Raw genomic sequence first — 18,843 nt, 5'->3', positions numbered from 1 at the left:
GCATAGGCCAACCCTGCTGTCCGCTGCTGCTTCTAAGCTTGAGAAACTGGAGATAGCAGGGACTGAGACCTTCTGCATGAAAAGCATGGGCTCTGCCACTGAGCTACGATCTCTTACGATTGTGTGATGAGGCCTTGTAGGTGGTGCTGCCACGAGCGGCTGCCCAGTTGGCACTGACCCGTAACAGGGTAGCAAATTCAGCAAGCAAAGCTTTTCTTCTTCTCATTGCTACATCCATGAAATATAGTTGGAGTCGTGTAGTGATTTCACGCTTTCGACTGCAGCTCGTAAAACAGTGAATGAACCCCAACCCCCCCAAAAAAACCCTCCGGCTTTATATACATTATTTACACAATGGGTCCCGTCTGATTGGCTGATTCTGCTTCCCTCCTGGAGCCTGATTGGACTGCTCCCGCAGGCCAATCAGATGTTGCATTCTAGGATCCTACCTGTCTATTGTTCTAGAATCCAAGCTTAATACATAACACCCCGCATGCTGTTGCTGTTGTTGGTGGTGGGAGAATACTTGGTATCTTTTTGGTCACAAAGCACAGAGCACCAAAACAGACACAAAAAGCTGGTAACCTTATTCACGGAGAATCGAGCTCTGTAAAAACTTTGCACAGTTATAGAGCAAAAGCGTGTATTTGAACATGGCCTGGACGCTCCCTCCAAAAACTAAATAAGGGAGGCAGGTTGCACCCAAACCATACCTTTAAAAAGAGGTGCCGTCTTGCGCCCAAGATTGGGGGGGAGGGGGTTTGGAGAGCGCATGGCATCGCATTGTTGGGACTGGCTGAGTGGTAAGCCCAGCATGACATTGCTTCCTCTGTTGTGCTTAGGAGGAGCTACCCATTGAACTGTCCTGCACTCGGCCTCCTCAACATCAAGGGGGCTCGGCACCCTGCCAGCAAATCTTCAGGGGGCCAAAGACCACTCCGCCTTCAGGAGTCGGTGCACCTGTCTTTAAAGCCCATTCAGCGAACATTTAAAGCATCTTGCTTCCTCCAAAGAATTGCGGGAACTGTAGCTTGTTGAAGGTGCTGACAATCATATAGGCCTGTGAGGAGAAAACTACAGTCCCCAGGATGTGGCAGAAGGAAGCTATGTGCTTTAAATGTGTTGAAAGTGCTTTAAGCGTGATCTGACCGTCATGTTGGGAGTGAGCCAATAGGCAAGGCCTGTACTGTTGCTTTTAATTTTTGTATAGCAATTAGAATTTTTAGATGCTACCAGGAGAACCAATCACCATGAAGGAAGAGGAGGAGGCATTATTGCCACACCTACTTCGCAGATGAAATAGGGGATACATTTAATCAAACCTGGATTAAAACAGTACAGACACTAGGAGCCAGCTGAAATTCCTTCTTGACCTGCAATTAACCCTCCACATGGACCCAAGGAAGCCTTACCTTGAGAGAGGAACCTTTTGGGGTGAAACATTTGAACGGCTTCTTGTCTTCGCTCTGGGCTTCCTCGGGCATCTTCTGGCGTTTCTCGGCAGCTTCCGCCCTTCTCCTCTCAATTTCTTCCTTCAGCCGCCTCTTCTCTTCCTACCAAACTCACAATATGTAGTGAATGAGTAGCTTGTAGCTCATTTTCATGTTTATGTCACACACAACACACACCCCGAATTCAGGACAGTTAACACAGCTGCTTCAGCAAAGCCACCGCTAGAGTGTGGTGCAATACCATTGAGTAACAGCATAAATCTATATATCAATGGAAAGATAATTTAATGTAGAATGTATTGCAACAAAGTCTTCTCCATTATCAGTATTCTTTCAAAAGTTATATCCAAATAACCAGAAAAAGGAAGCACAACTTGCTTAGGTTGATATGCAGCAGCTTTCCTTCATTTGAATGTAGCCAGTGAGCATGAGTGTTTAGAGAGCCAATCAAGTGTCATCTTGTTTTGGCAATGATCCAATCAGGTCACAGTAGGATTCAGCTATTGATGTTATGTACCGGACCTGAGAGGAGGACATTTGTCAGTGTGTTATGTGATTGCTATCAAGTTGGTTGGGTATTTTTGGTTGTTGTTCTTTCATTTATTGAACTTGTGTAATGTAATAAAATTAAAGAAATGGCAGAAAGAGTTGGCTGGTCATGCAGAAAGTGATGTAAAATAGTACTATTAAGTGAACGTGGCTACAGTTATGAAGAAATTGGTGGAAACTTAACCAAAGGTGCCGTTTCTATACTAGTGTATACAGGCATCCATGAAGACAGGAGTCAAGCTACAGGGGAAACTGCACTTCCTTTAATAGTGTTGCAACCACACATACACAATAAAAATTCAGAACTAAGAACAAACCCCAACAGATCACACAAGAGGATTATCTAAGTCTGGCAAGCATCTCTCAAGTACTGAGGCTGGGGGTGGGGGTGGGGGTGCCCAGCCTGAAGTGGCTGTTCAGAGCACTGATTGGTTAGGAGAATGTGACATCACAAAGCACTTTCTCTGTTCTTGCAGGGGGTTCATCTAGATGACCCTTGGGGTCCCTTCCAACTCTACGATTCTCAACAGAGCAGTTTTTCAATTTAAAAGCAAACAATCGGATCAGTTCCTACCCCTGCGGTAAATTTCTGTATCTTCCCCACACCCAGCTAGAACTGTAGCAAGGGAACAGAATTCCTGACCGTCCTATGCCACAACAGTAGGAAGGATAATCCATAGACAGAAGCTACTTTTGCAAGTAGAACTTAGGAAGAGAAGAACTCGTTGCATTGTTTTATTATTTTTGTAAACTGCTTTGAGGAAGTGGCTGCTGTTGCTTACAACCAAGTGGTGTGTAAATTTGGTGAAATAAGTAATAAAATGAACCAACAATATAGCAAGATTTGAAAGAGCACCTCGTACAATAAAATTATCTCTTGAGAGAAGTATTCCCCTTAAAGTGTATTTCAATATTAGTCACTGGTTGCCTCATTGTTTGGAATGTGCTGCTGTCCTTCGTTAAAGGCATAGGGTTTTAGGAGCTAGGCGCTCAGTTTTAAAAGGCAATTACCCTCCGTTTAAAGAGCTTATTCCAAACCAGATTTTTCCATTAAAGTAAGTCTGAGTCACAACACCACCAGAAGGATCTTTGCCAAAGGGAAAGGGTAACCTAATTCAGAGATGTACAACCAGAAGCTAGGCACAATTCTTAGGTCCAATTTAGGTATTTTCCCAAACCAACGATCTTGTTCTTATGATAGAAGCTGGGCAATTTGTCCTCGCCATACTCGGGATATAGTGTGCAATGTCACTGCTCTACAAAGACACCCATGCACACAGAGGGTCAAAGTGCACACCTTTTCCCTGCCAATCAGTGTAGACAAAACCTATCTAGATGGACCTATGGAATCTCTCCGTATGAGGCAGTTTCCTCCATCAACCACAATAATGTCTTTGCGCTCTTGTTCTGAATACACCAAGCAGCTATTACCTCCTCCCGGGTTTTCCTTTCCGCCTCCTCCTTCTTCTTCCTCTGCTCCTCTTCTTCCAGAATCTTCCGGCGCTCTTCACGCTTCTTCTTCAGCTCCTCCAGCTCCACGGCTGCCTCCTGTTGTTTCTGTTTCATCTTCTCAAACTCTTCGCTCTCGTTTTCGCCTCGGCGACGGCGCAGCTCCTCCACCCGCTTGCCAGCCTCCGCGTGGGACACTGGCTTGGCGTCTTCAGAATCTGGGGTGGTTTTGAGGCCTGGGCGGCTGGGAGAGAAAGAAACAAGCGACAGTGAGGAAGAGTTTTCTGTAGCTTGTCAGGACTGGCACTGTGAGGATAATATAGAAATTATGCAAAATGGAATGGATGGCAGAGACCGCTGTACCCTGAACTGGACCACTTCAGAATGCGGTGTCGTAGCTTTCAATTCTCTTCTACATTTTTTTTGAAAAAAACCCCTCAGTATAATAAACTAGCACATCAGGGAGAGTGGTTCTTGCCTAGCTCTCTCCTCAGTATGAAAGTATACTATGCACTTTTTACATGGGAGAGCGCTATAAATAAAACTCTGCCACTTGCAGTCTGAAGTCCGGACACTAAGTTCCAGCTTCAAGGGCCTTCTGGTGGTTCCCTCACTGCGAGAAGTAAAGCTACAGGGAACCAGGCAATGAGTCTTCTTGGTGGTGGCGCCCGCCCTGTGGAACGCCCTCCCATCAGATGTCAAGGAAATAAACGACTATCTGACTTTTAGAAGGCATCTGAAGGGATGTCTTCCCTGTTTTGGGAAGATTTTAATGTTTGATGTTTTATCGCTTTTTAATATTATTATAAATATTCTGTTGGGAGCCACCCAGAGTGGCTGGGGAAACTCAGCCAGATGAGTGGGGTATAGATTTATGATGATGATGATGATTTGGTAGAATCCAGAATTCCACCAGCTCATTCTGTTTTAATGGGAAGACTGGTCCTCACTTAAGCATCAGGGAACCACAGCATGTTATTTTCCCTGGTGCTCTCTGAAGCATGTGGCTACTGACCCCTGTGTTTTCCTCCCTCATGGTTTGGATTTATGGACTACTTACAATGAGGCTGCATTTTAAATTTTAATATTGTATTTTAAGCTGTATTTTAATTGTTTTGTTTATCATGTCTTATTGTAATTTTATTGGTGTTAGCCACCCTGAGCCTGGTTTTGACTGGGGAGGGCGGGGTATAAATAATTTATTATTATTACTACTACTACTACTACTACTACTACTACTATTGAGGAAAATTCCTTGGCTTTGGAATGGTCTTTGCAGGCAGCAGCATCCAGCACCTATTTTGATGTCACCAGGAAAAAAATTCTCTTTATCAGGCCTTTTATCCTTACCTGTTTTACCTCTGCTGCTGTGCTTATGCTGCCCTCCTTAGATTTGCTGCTTTTACTATAGTCTATGTATGTTTTTAATTGCTCTCATTACATTTCTGAATTATTTATTTTTTTGCAAGCTGCCTTGGATATTTGTTTGTCAAGGATGGGGAGAAAATATAAGTTTCATTGCACTTGTGTGTTTGCTGTACTTTATAGATTTAATGCATATATGCATTAACACACATACACACAGAGAGTTATATTGCGTATTGTTTTATTATTACTTTTTTAAAAAAAATAGTGTACATTGCAAGTGTTAAAAGCATGGGGAACCAAATGCAGCAAATCAATCAATATTCTTTGAGCCTCTCAGGACTTCCCTCCATACTGTATCTTTATATGGCTCAAACATGCATGGTTTAGGTTTGCAGACATATGCAGCTTCAGGGGTCATCTTTACAACCCTAAATAGCTTCAGCTTTACAGAAATGGAGGCTTGTGAGCGGCGTTTACAATATCATCTCATCAACTGAAAGGGCCACAGGGGAAATGAGTGGGAGATTAAAAGAAAAACAGCTGGCGAATCCAATCTCTACAGTAAGTAGAGCAGTGTTGATTTCCCAGGGCCACATTGAGATGGGGCTGCAAGAGGCATCATGCGGCGAATCTGGGCAGATCGCAAGAGTAAGGGAAACGAGGTTCTGCCGCTGGCTCTAGAACTGTGTTTCTTACGTGGTCATGTGAGCTCTCTCGCCCTGTTGTCTGAAGTGGCCCAGTCCCGATGGAATGCCCTCCCATCAGATGTCAAAGAGAAGAACAGCTACCAGATTTTCAGAAGACATCTGAAGGCAGCCCTGTTTAGGGAGGCTTTTAATGTTTAATTGATTATTTTATTTTACTTTTCTGTTGGAAGCCGCCCAGAGTGGCTGCGGAAACCCAGCCAGATGGGCGGGGTATAAATAAATTATTATTATTATTATTATTATTATTATTATTATTATTATTATTATTTCTCTAGAGAACTTTCATGCTAGCCAGGGGCACAGAGAATGAGGCCAGCAAAATTCCCCTCCCAGCAAAACCCTGCCGACATTCAGATCATGTGAATGTCAACCTACACCAAATCTGGCACATTTGTTGCAACGTTTAATTGTTTGTTTGTTTATTATTTTACTTGATTTATATACCACCCTTCATCAAAAGATCTCAGGGCAGTTCACGAGGTAAAAACACGAGATAAAAAGCACAAATAAATAGTTGGAACAGAAACACACTTAAAAGGCTGTAGAATATTAATCGGGCAAAGGCCTGATCGGAGAGAAATGTTTTCACCTGGCACCTAAAGATATACAGTGAAGGTGCGAAGCAAACCTCCCTGGGGACAGCATTCCACAAATGGGGAGCCATTGCAGAAATGGCCCCCCTTGCCACCTTCCAGATCTCTCGTGGTGGAGGCACACAAACAAAGGCCTCAGATGATGAATACAGAGCCCATGTCGGTTTATATTGTGAGAGGAGGACTTTCCTCCACGGAATTCAAGGTAGCATATATGCTTCCCCCCCCTCCCCATTTTATCCTCACAACAACCCTGTGGCTGAGGTTAGGCTAAGAGGCAGCAACTGACTCTACGTTATGCCATGAGCTTCACAGCTGGATGGGCCTAGCTGGTCCTAATCTAACACTCGAACCACTTCACCACACTGGCAGTCGCCAGCTCTTATAGTTAATTCACCGCTTACCTTTTAATTTCCTAAAGGATAAACATTGCAGGCAGAAGCACCATGTCAGCGTTGCTGCCCTATGCAAATTGCCCAGTGCTTCACAAAGTAAACTCTGCAAGATTTAACTTTTCAGGACTCAGCTAAAGCCATTCAGGAGGCTACACCTCTGGGCATTTCAATGCACCATCAGGGCCGTCTCTAGGCCCGGGTCCGGTGGCGCGAGGCCACCAGGGGCGCTGCTGCGCCCGCGGAGAGGCACAGCGGAGGCAGCCCCAGGCACGCCTCTCAGCTGTTCAGCGGCATCAGGCCACTCTCTAGAGGCGGGTGTGCCTGGGGCCGCCTCCGCCGCGCGCAGGGGCGTCGCAACGGGGTGGGCAGTGCCCCCTGGCCCAGGGCCGGCCCTACGGCCAGGCTGGGTGGTGCAGGGCACTGGCCCTCCAGATGGCAGCCGCGTTGCGTGCTGCGCCCACCCGCCGCGCTGGGAAACGGGGGGGCGCCGGAGGGATCCGTCGCACCACGGCGCCAGGGCGCCAGGTATGCTGAAGACGGCCCTGTGCACTATTGACCTAACTGTTGTACTTGTTGCCAATGGGGCAGAGAAATCATGGGGTAACGAGAACGGGGACTCCAGCCAACATATGATTTATATACAAATTGCAGATTAACAGGTTAGTGAGAAACCCTTTTAAGCGTCCTGTGTAAAAATGGCTTCCGTCTTTCCTACGGGCACAGTTCATCCTGTTGCAGCCAAGACCCATTAAAGGCAACACGAGGCCCAAGTATAAACAATGCCCCCTTACGAGTGTATCTCTTACCTAAAAGCATTCTCCGTATGCTTAAGTTTGTGGGCAGGGAGTTCCTGGAAACGCTCCCCATTCTGTGGCTTCGAGTCCGGAATTCCCTTCTTGCGATCCCAGCCAGGCTTAGCCTCTTCTTGGGGCGCTTTGTCCCTGATCAGCTTCCTGTCTTTTATCTGCTAGGGAGACATTGCGAAAACGAACCAATTACATCCCAGAGGGGTAGGGAGAGGCATCCCTCTCCTGCTGTCAGCAAGCAGATGATGAGCCATTAATCTTTTGCAGATGTTTGGCGGCAGAGATGGGACGGAGAACTTGTGGTGTGCCAGATGTTGTTGGGCTCCAATCAGCCCCATCCAGCCATAGCCAATGGTCAGGGGTGATGAGAGTTGTAATCCAACATCATTTCAAGGGCCACAGTTTCCTGATCCATGTTTTGCAGCAGCTCTTACACCAGGTGTGGGGAACCCAGGGTCCCTCCAGATGCTGCCGAACTACAAATCTCAGCATCCCAGGTCATTGGCCATGCTGGCTGGGAATGATAGGAGCTGTAGTTCAGCAACAGGGATTCATCACAAGTCTACCAAGCTGAAGAAACTGGCAGGAAGAACACCTCCCCCCACACACACACTATTGGCCATGGACAATCCTGTTCCTGTACAAGTCCACTTAGGCAGTGTTGAAAGTTCTCCCCAACCCTGCAAAATTCAGAGCAGGTGAGGACAAAGAAAAGGCTTCACAAAACCGCACCTTGTCTCAACTTTTTCCACCAGCACCATAGGTGTCAACTTCCGGATAGGAAAATAAGGGAAAATAAGGGATCAGTGGTGGCGCAGCTCCGGAATTCGCTTCTGCGCATGTCCAGACATGTGTAGAAGCGACTTCCGGTGCTGGCTCTGCCCGATTTCCAGTGCCCAGGCATGGGCGGAGCGGCACCGGAAGTGGGTTCTGCACATGTCCAGACATGCACAGAAGCCACTTCCGGTGCCGGGCTGCCCGTGTCCGCATGTCTGGGCACCAGAAATCGCTTTCCGGAGCCAAGTGAGTGAGCAGCCAGGTGGGAGCCGGGACATGGCCGTCGGCGCCGGCAGGAGCTGCAAATCTGGGGGATTTACGGGATATTTTTCCATTCGGGAGACCAGCGGGAAACGAATTTAAATCCAGGGGTTTCCCGCGAAAAACGGGAGACTTGACAGCTATGACCAGCACCACCATGTATTTTATACTTCTGGTGGAAGCAATAATAACCAACTCCACAGCCTCAGCTGCTGTTGGCCACATTTTTTTCCCCTCTCAGCATTCTCTGAGGAAAGGGCAGGAAGCACTGAATTCACTATAACTGGCTTCATGATGATGCCCGTCAAAAAAATTACGGAAATGCCAGCCCCAGGTTTGCTCTGTGCAAAAAGGATGGGGAAATTGGGAGAGGCATTTCATCACATGCCCCTTGCAACTATAACTGGTCCCTGCTTATTACTGTATTTTATTATTTATTAAATTTGTATACCACCCTGCATCCAGGGCGGTTCACAACAGAAAAATATATATATACAAAATGAGAACATAAGATACCTAATGAAACAAAACAAAAACAAACCAATAACCAAACCTCCCACAAACACATTTAAAAGGTCATAGAATGGGAGAAGAGGAATGTTTTTGCCTGGCATCTAAAGATAATGAAGGCACCAGGTGAGCCTCCCTGGGGAGAGCATTCCACAAACGGGGAGCCACCGCAGAAAAGGCCTGCTCTTGTCTTGCCATCCTCCAGATCTCTTATGGAGGAGGCACACGAAGAAGGGCCTCAAGGGATGATGATGGTTCTTGCTCTGTGGGTTAGCCACCTGTGCTCAATGCCACAACTTGGATGTCCTGATCCTGTCAAAGTGAGCCACTAGCTCCTGTTCCCTGTGCCATGCACAGGTTATGGGTTCTAATGCCTTTAGGCGCATGTAGGTGCACACATGACTCCATACCTATAGGACCACAGAAAGCTGTTTTATATCAAGTCAAGACAATTGGTCTACCTAGCTCACTGCCAGTGCCTTTCCTGGATTTCAGACCGGGGTCTCTACTTCTCTGTCCTACCTGGAGGTGCCAGAGAATGAACCTCAAGCAAACCAGGTAGCCTGAGCTACAGTCCTTCCCATATGCTTTGTGCAAGCACATAAAGTAGTTCTACTGCTCCAGGTTGAGCTCCAATGCCAAAGGCAAGCCAAGTGGAGTTCTTCCCTTTCGCTGCGCAGTTCTTGGCCTTGTGATATTCTTAGCCAGATGCAACATCCTTCCCACCCAGTCCTTTCCCACCCCAAATGGCATCATTTGGGATTAGCATCATTTATGTCCACGGCTGACAGCCTGACCCTACAGCACACTGAGTCATCATGCCTCGATGCTCACTGGAACCGCGCAGCATTTAAAAAAACAACAACCCCTCTTCTGACACATAAGAGAAATTGTATTCTCAGGAAGAACATCAGTTAAACTAGCAGCCAAAGCAAACCTGAAATTGCAGTGAGCAAAAATGCAAATGTTCTCCCTTGACTCAACCGAGCATCCTTCACCATGCACAAATGCTAAAGTCTTTGAGAAAGGAATTTTGGAGATTGCCAAATATACATGTAGGGGGGAGGATGTGTCAAGATGGCTCCACTACACATTTATTCCAATTTCAGGGTAGAAATGAAACCCAGACATATTACAACATAGTGTTTCAACTGTTGCATCATAGCAGTTGCATCACTTGGGGGGGGTTTAGAATGTCCCCCCCAGCTTTCTCTCAATATTGATAGTCAAGATGCTCCCCTCCCCAAAAAATACAATAACATTAAAAAAAACCAATTAAGAGAAAAAGGATCCAGCCAAAAATATAAATACAAAAGCTGGAAGCACTTCACTAATGGCACTAACCAACCACCACCAGGCTGCTATATCCTCTAAAGCCCTCCTAAAAATATAATAAATAAATAAAAATAAACATTCCAGGAAACAGAGCAAACCACTTCCGAAATGCTCCCATCCCCCATCAGAAACTGAGATTCCATCAAGGAGGACAGAACTCCAACCCAAATCTAATAACACGTGGCAGCTTTTGTAAGTTTATAAGTTTGAGGCTGCAATTCTATAACACTTTACAGGAGTAATGAACTCAATGGCACTTACTTATGAGTAGGTATATATAGCATTGCTCTTTCAGTTTCACACTTCCTCTAATATTCCTGCCCCCAAAGACACCTAGGCTAGTTTTTGATATCCTGCAAACTCATTTAATTGTGATCACTTAATTTTCAGTTAAAATGTAGATAATTTACCAACAGCTCCTTAATCAGTTGACTGGCAGCCAGCTGGCTTAGAAGGAATATATAATGTGTGGTATTTTAATCTGGATCTCTTGAATACTTCTTTTGGACAATCCAAATCCTGACTCTGGATTTCAAGATCAAAATTCTCCAAAGAAAGTTGTGAGCCTTTTACGACCACAATTTAGACTAAGAGCTTATCCTCTTGTAAACATAAATGCATTTTAAAAAGAAAAAGGGGGTGGGTGGAGACTCTGCAAATAAAAAAGAAAAGGAAAATAAAATGTGGTTCATGCAGCATGTCTAGCCAAATTGGAAGCAGGAAATACCACAAATATCATGTCATGAGAAAGCTTGCTTCAGTACGACGTTTGCAGGCCAGCTCTGCACACCCAGAAATTTAAGGTAGTCTAGGGAAGCAAACTGACTCTAGGATGTAAACTGAACTGGATACAGAACGATGGTCGCCCTTGTGAACTGGAATCTCTTCTTGTTTTCATAATTTTGCTTTTCCCTGAGAAACTGATGAATGGTCAAGTTCATCACTTAATTGCCAACAACACATAGCATTTCATTTAGCATTTAAGGATAGGAGCTGACCAAAAATATAGCCTTTTCTCAGCTTGCTTTAAAAGTACACAGGTAAAGCCTTCGCTTTATGGGTCAGGCAACAGATCACACTTGCTAGTTTGATCCTCATGGAACTGGGACCATGAGTAGTGAAAAGGGGTGGGGGAGAAAGTCAATTTACTTCACATTTCAAGTCAAATCTACCCAATTCGCAGGTGAACCAAAACACAACAATCCTTTCTCCGAATTTTGCGGTGTAGTCCACCACTCAAGTAATGTGTTCAAAAATGGATACGCTCGGGCAAACTGCATAAAGAGGCATAGATTGGTGGGAAATTGTTTGCAAGAATGTGTATGTCAGGCAAAATTAAATACAAAAAATTGGTTATTGGGATAAATTCAGAATTATGAGGACTTAAAAATAAATGCAAACTAGACTAAAGTCTTGGGGGGGGGGTGAGGGAACAAGAAACTGAAATGGAAAGATTCACTCAAACGAAACCTACATTATGGTTCTTGCATAAGTGAGCCAGACCCTGAGTTTGGGAATGATGGTCTGGGGCCCAATATTCTTTACTTACCATACAGTGAAACACTATGGCACCAGCTCCTGTGTTTACAGCAGAAATGCAATGCACTGCATTTTGTTAAAAATTTTTTATTTTTTTTCAACAAGGGGGAAGAAGCTGGAGTCTGCAAATTTTATATTATGAAATGGAAAATCATTAGTTAAGTTCAGACTAAGGAGCTAAAGGTTTCTTGCGGTATCCATCATTAATAGAATAAATTACCAATTCCAGGAAGAGAAGTTATGAGGAAATGGAGGGAGAAATTGAGAAACGGAAGGTTAGTCGGTGCCAGTCCAGAACCCCAACACCAAACGCTCCCTTAACCTACTAAAAATACAGGACCAAGGACCACATCCTGCACTCTGTACAGGGATGTGGGCTGAGGTTGACTGAAGCTGGTTCTTTGGTAAAATGGGAATGTGCTTGCTTCATCACACACCTGGATGCAAGCTAAGGCTGGGGCATGCTAAACTAGCCTCATGCCTGTTTTACCACACACACCCAGTTTCACAAAGCTTTGACTCGGCTCACGTCTTGCTATTGTCCGTTATCTTCTTGCGACCTTCCTTTCCTTTTCCCCAGTGGGAAAAGGTGCTCTGAAGTCAAGCTGCTCCTGCACTTGGAAGGCGCATTAAATGGCTTTTGCTGAGTGACTCTCCTCTGAGCTTATTCTACAAATGTCTGGAGCTCTGTTCCACTTCCCACACACCCTTCCCCCCCCCCAAAAAAGCAACAGGTTAGTTACCTCCTCTTTTTTGAAGGCCGGGCGGAGTTTGTCATCTTGAGGCTTTTCCTTTTTAGCTTCCACATTAACCTCTTTCTCTTCCCCCTTTTGCAATGTTTCCGCAAGACGAAAAGATCAATTTCCATGGCAAACCCTGCCCCATCTGCCACGGTGTCAACCAAGCTCGTGCTCACAAAACCCCTTGTTCCGTGCCACCACTGCCGCCGTGCAGACAACTCCCTCTGGGTGGTAGCACAGTGACTTCCACATCCCTCCTGCACGCTCGTGCTCTCTTCCCTCCGTTCTGGAGTGCCCCGTGTCTGCGCATAGCCCAGCAGAGCTCGGTCTGTGCTTGGTTCTAATACTCAAGGGTGCTTATTTGGCACTCTCACCACAAAAGTTTGCTGGGTGCTCGTCCGCAGCCTGCCCATGCCGTGCCTTTGTACCTTGCATACGCGCCCGGCTATTGCCCCTGGCCGACTGGCAGCCGTGGAAAGAGAAGGCAAGGTGGAGGTTTCAGAGCATGCACAAAATCCCACCGGAAGATCTGAGAGCCAAGAAGGGAACAAACAGACATGCACCATCATGCACTATGTTAGCGAAAGTTGGAAGCAATAAGATTATGAACAAATAATAATAATAATAATAATAAAGATTTTTTGTTCTTTTTGCAAGAGTTAGTGGTCAAAAGTGCAGAGGGATGACTGTGAGCAAGTCGCAATCCAGCCATTTTTTTGTTTTGTTTTGGTAAAATGCATTACATTTCCCACGAAACACAAGTGTAGTAAGTTGGCTGAGTGCAAAATGTTTACTGTACCTGTTTTCTCAGGGAAGCTGCCGGGGCTTTTTCCTCTTGCACTTTCTTCTCTTTTACCTGTTTGTCTTCTATTTTCTTCTCTTCTCCCTTCCTCCCTTTTGCCTGATCTACCTTGCTCTCCTCAGCCTTTTGCTTTGCCTTCAGCCTTTCCTCTTCTAGCTTAGCCTTGTCTTCCGCTGCCTTCTTCGCCCTCTCCCGTTCCTCAGCCTCCCTCTTTGCCTGTTCCTTCGCCCTCTCCTCAGCAGCTTTCTTCTCCTCGGCCGCCTTAGCCCTTTCCCTCTCCTCAGCTTCACGCCTCTCTTTCTCCTGGGCAGCCCTTCTCTCCTCTGCCTCAATCCTCTTCCTCTCTTCCTCCGCTTTCCGTTCTTCCTCTGCTTTGATCCTTTCCCTTTCCTCTGCCTCGAACTTTTCTTTCTCCTCAGCTGCCCTTTTCTCTGCTTCAAGCCTCTCTCTCTCCTCCTCAGCCCTCCTTTCTGCCTCTGCTTTAGCCCTCTCCATTTCCTCTCTCTCGAGCCTTTCTTTCTCCTCTAATTTTTTCTTTTCTGCTTCTGTTTCATCTTCTTCATCTGTTTTTTGATCTAAGGCTACAGTAATATTTATTACCTCCCCACTCCCTGTTTCCTCCTCAACTGCTAGGGCGTCGGTGCCGTTTTCTACTTTTCGCTCATCTGCGTTTACCTCAAAATGTTTTATTTCTACCACCACAGCTTCTTCTGCATTGTCTACTGTTTCCTTTTCTAATGTTACTTCTACCTGATTATCCTCTATGGTTCTTTGCTTTGGCTTCTCGTCTTGAGGCTCTTCCTTGTCCTCCTCATCTTTCTTCTCGTCTTCCTCGTCCTGTCTCAAGTTGTTCCTCTGGTACGATTTGGTGATGGTTTCAGTTTCCTCTACCTCATAGCGTCTCCTATGGGTGTCCACTTTTTCATCTTTCTCTGGGGTCTCGTTTTCTTCCACATTGTTCATCTCCTTTTTGCTTATGAATGACAGGCTCTCGTCAGTAATTGTCGGGTCAAACTCCTTCTGGCGTTCCATGGCTTCTTGGAGACGTTTCTGGCGCCTTTCTTCTCTCTTAGCCAGCCTCTCCAAGAACATGGAATCATCATCCCCATCTCCTTGACTATTTGTGACGGTGGTAACTGTTGTCATAGTACTTTTGGTCTCTTCTTCTGCAATGCTACATAAGACACAAAATTAGCAATACTCTGTGAACCTTAAGCCACAACAAAGTGTTTTGGTTTTTTGTCAACTATTACATTAATTTTATTTATCATAATATTTATAAGCCAACGACTCATAAAGGAGCACAATGAAATCAGTAAAACATCATCAAAGTAAAAAAATAAATCATAAAATATAGTGGTACCTTGGTTCTCAAACTTAATCCATTCCGGGAGTCCATTCGACTCCCGAAACTGTTCAACAACCAAGGCATGGCTCTCGATTGGCTGCAGGAGCTTCCTGCACTCAAGCGGAAGCCGCGTCGGATGTTCAGCTTCCGAAAAATGTTCGCAAACCAGAACACTCACTTCTGGGTTTGCAGCGTTCAGGAGCCAAATTGTTCAACAACTAAGCCGTTCGCAAACCAAGGTACTACTGTACACAGGACAAATGACCCACACTGAATCTCTAAAAACATTTGGAGAAACAAGAATATTTTCAGCGGTAACAAATGTTAGAAAGCACAGACATTCAATGAAGCTGAATGTTGAAAGATTCAGGACAGATAAAAGAAAGTACTTCTATATCCCATAGGAGGCAGTGGTGGCCACCAAATCTAGATGGCATTAACGGTGGATTAGGCAAATTCATGGAGGAGAGGGATATTCATGACTATAGGCCAGGCACGGCCAAACTCGGCCCTCCAGATGTTTTGGGACTACAGCTCCCATCATCCCTAGCTAACAGGACCAGTGGTCAGGGATGATGGGAATTGTAGTCCCAAAACATCTGGAGGGCCATTTTTGGCCATGCCTGCCATGCTCTGCCTCCACAGCTAGAGGCAGCAATGCTTCTGAATACCAGGTTTTGGAAAGAGCAGGGTAGAATAAAGCTCTTGAGCTCAGGTCCTGCTTGCAGGATTTCCCACGGGCCTCTGGTTGGACACTGGACTAGATGGGCCACTGGCCTGATCCAGCAGCCTCTTCTTATGTTCTTAAATATCAGAACTGTAGGCGCCTGTTTGATTTCAGTTAGGGGAAGTGTTGCCAGATGTGATAAATTTGGCAAAGTTTGGTTCCCTTTTAGTGAGTTATGTAAATCTTCCCCCCCCCTCCTCCTCCTCCTCCTCCTTTCACCCAGGCTTCCTTTTACAAATGCGATTATGCAAACCAAACATATGTTCGCTTCCTAGTCATGAACACAATGTTTGCAATTCTTACTGTATCTTTGCTTTGAATGCTTGTGTTGACTGTACTTACTAGGGCTGCTCAATTTGAAGCCCTCTTCTCTTCCGTGTTGGCAATGTTAAAACTTTCAGTCAAATGTTTGTTTTTAAAAATACACTTTGTGTTCCAGATTACTGGTGCCTCTATTACACTAAACACTTCTTTCAGTTGGGAGAGTAGATGATATAGAACGGGCACCCCCAAACTCGTCCCTCCAGATGTTTTGAGACTACAACTCCCATCATCCCTGACCACTGGTCCTGTTAGCTAGGGATGATCAGAGTTGTAGTCCCAAAACATCTGGAGGGCCAAGTTTGGGGGTACCTTATATAGAACAATGGGTTAAACAGCAGAAACAGAGCTGGTCCACCTATTAGGCCGGGTGAAGCAGCCGCCTCAGGGGCACAGCAGCAGAAGGCGGCACATTCACCTTTTGCCTCAGGTGGCGAAACAGGAAAGGTCACCCCTGAGCAGGAGCTATTACATTACTCGACACTTCTCTGCCCTGATTTGTCAGGCAAGCTGAGAACAAAGTCATAGAGTAGAGTCTTACTTGTTTTGGGCATTGACTTCAGGCTTCTCTATCACTTGCCCTGTGAAGTCATCATCTTCCTTTTGCCGCAGTCTTTCTTGCCGGGCCCGCCTGCGGCGTTCTCTGGCAGCCTCTTCCTCGTCGTCGTCATTTCTTTGGTAGGCTAACCTGCAAAAGACCATTTGGGAGAGGTCAGAGCCTTTATTCAATCCATTCCGGAGCAATTGTGAGCCTGCAAACCACCTTGCTGTTGTTCATTCAGTGGCGCATTGACGTTAGACTGTTTCTAAGGTTACAGAGTTTCTACTATTGTACAACAACAACAACAACGTATGTGCGGAGGAAGCAAAACAGAAAAGAAGAGAAAGAAGGCAGGTCTCTGTACCCAGCAAGTCTACAATCTGAAATTTGGCCAGAGTGGGAAGTCTACAAGAAGAGGGAAGGGAAAGAAGCAGGGTGGCGAAGCAAGAGTTGATTGCCAGGAGTTGCATGCAATTAACATTCCCAGGTTTTGTTTCTGTTGGAGGCGAGAACCAAAGGGTTAAGTGAAAGGCTTTATGGGGAAAGGTGAAAGGTGTCAGGTCATGAGGTGCTCCAGGAGGGATGTTCAGAGTTGAAGGGCATCAAGGGCCTTGTAAGTTCCAAAATGAACCCATGTGGCTGTTTCCCAATAACTTGGTGCAAAAACACCTTTTTCATGGGGAAACATGGAGTCGTCATGTCAGAAGCTGCCCTTAGGAGGAGGAGGAGGAGGAAAACACACGAAGGGGGAGGAGTGAGAAAGGGAGAAAAAGCTGTATCAGCAGACATTTCACACCCTGGCTTTATGAGTTCCAAAAGAAACTTAAAAGCCAATGGCGCCGTTAATGTGCCAGAGCTGGAGTGGAAGCTATGCTCCCATGCTGCATTTCTTGGCTTTGGCACGGAGCAAGCTTTTGTTGTGGTTGGTTTGCCCCTGCCCCTTGTTCCACCACAACTGTTTCTTTTAATCTTGCTGGTGAGACCTTGCCATAAAAAGAAGAAGAAGAAAGTGGGAGGAGGCATGTGTCAGGAGGGCGGCCCTTGCGGTTGGAAGAGTTCAAAGCAGAGACGAAGCAGAAAGCCTTGACCCTAAATGAGAAGGATCTGGTACGAATAAGGGATAAAGCAGAGCCCTATCCTGGCATTCAAAACAATGAGGCACACACTCTGTTTGTTGCAAGTCCCACCTCGGAGGGTGAGCATCTGCAGCAGGGAATCTGCTTTACTTAAAAATTTAGAACCCTGGAAGCCATGCATAAAACTTTCCCACCCAGGGCCAGATTTACATATAAGCTAAACAAGCTATAGCTTAGGGCCCCACTCTCTTAGGGGCCCCCAAAAAAATTAAAGGGAAAAAACTGGATGTACATTTCCAAAAATGTAAGATAATAAACAAATAAAATAAAACCTACGTATAGCAACAGTGTGTTGTGTTGTGTAGGCTCCTATGATGTAAGTAATGGGCCCCGCCTGCTAGCCTGCTCCCTAAAATATCACTGGTTTGCTCATTTCTATATATGGGGTGCCTACATTCTGCATGGACTGGTTGCATGTTCAACAATTCTTTGATAAAATGCATATTTTGTTATGTGCAAATGGCTTTCGATACCTATTAGGTCCATAAATTACCATATAGCATATATTCAACACAAAAAAACAGCGACAATTTGTTGTTGACAAAGGACAGCTGGATATATAAAGGGCCCCATTACCTTCAGGAGCTTAGGGCCTCATGAAACCTAAATCTGGCCCTGGTAGGTGATGTTGCCAGCTAGAGGAAAATGAATACCATGGGGAAGGAATTGGGTTGGGTTTGCATATTCATACGATCCCATCTAATTTGCACTTTGTGAAACAACATACAAACCAAAACACACCAGTCCTTCAGTAATCACGCTTCCCAGAATTTCGCAAAACAGTTCCCCAACCCCAAAAAGGAGTTCTAATTCAACTTAGATGTCCTGGCATTGCAGCATTTTGCATTTCACCCACCCCTGATATTACAGTACAGAAGGAAAGGTGTGAAGGAGGCTTACAGCTTAGTTTTAGGTTTACGGAAGAAATGCAAGAGATAAATAAAATAAAGGTCAATCAATAAAAGGTAATGCTTAATTTGGTCCTGACAGACACCTCATACTTTGCCTGGTTAACTGTGCCTGCCACATCCAGACCGTTGCTCCATGTGTGTTTCTCTTAATAAACACATAAACTGCAAAAGGCAGACACTTGTTACCAAACACCATTAAGCTGGGACCCACCCGGGCTCCATAATGCATGCTGTGGACCCCTGCAACATTCCATGTAAGTGAGATATTCCCCAGCCAGGGCAAACATTCATTTCTGCCTCCTTTCTAAGCAACCCAGTATGTCAAATCAACAATGCCCATCTCCAGAATGCAACTTACACAATCCACACTGAGATAACGTTCTCTCTACCTGCAGCATGTCTCTTAACAAACCTTTCCCCTGGTTGAACATCTGCTTGCTGCAAGCTGTTTTGTCACCGCTGGGAAAACAGCTCCATAATGATAGGTTTCCCTGCGCTCCTGGCCATCTGATATGTCTTATTAAATATTGAGCTGAAAGGAGAATGTTGTGAGATAAGAGCACTCTTCTCTCTTTCG

The 18,843-nt window shown here is 45.4% G+C and overlaps 1 protein-coding gene across 34 annotated transcripts in view; it reads right to left on the bottom strand.

The window, feature by feature from the left end:
- CALD1 (caldesmon 1) overlaps positions 1-18,843 on the bottom strand; it is a 184,006-nt gene that overhangs the window by 17,875 nt on the left and 147,288 nt on the right. For 13 of the 34 annotated variants that reach the window (XM_060280022.2, XM_088676927.1, XM_035127489.3 and 10 more), the window contains 6 exons: positions 16,220-16,366; positions 13,280-14,456; positions 12,484-12,567; positions 7,319-7,479; positions 3,432-3,693; positions 1,413-1,553 (listed from right to left, as the gene is read on the bottom strand). In XM_060280022.2, the coding sequence (XP_060136005.1) occupies positions 1,413-1,553; positions 3,432-3,693; positions 7,319-7,479; positions 12,484-12,567; positions 13,280-14,456; positions 16,220-16,366 (1,972 nt within the window). The remainder of the gene's footprint in view (positions 1-1,412; positions 1,554-3,431; positions 3,694-7,318; positions 7,480-12,483; positions 12,568-13,279; positions 14,457-16,219; positions 16,367-18,843) is intronic. The other 21 variants (XM_088676943.1, XM_035127504.3, XM_088676935.1 and 18 more) reach the window with 3 other exon arrangements.

The sequence above is a fragment of the Zootoca vivipara genome, chromosome 9 (genome assembly GCF_965207765.1).
Source record: "Zootoca vivipara chromosome 9, rZooViv2.hap1.1, whole genome shotgun sequence".
Taxonomy (NCBI): Eukaryota; Metazoa; Chordata; class Lepidosauria; order Squamata; family Lacertidae; genus Zootoca; species Zootoca vivipara.
Note: the sequence above shows the minus strand (reverse complement) of the source record. Positions and strands in the feature narration are given on the sequence as shown.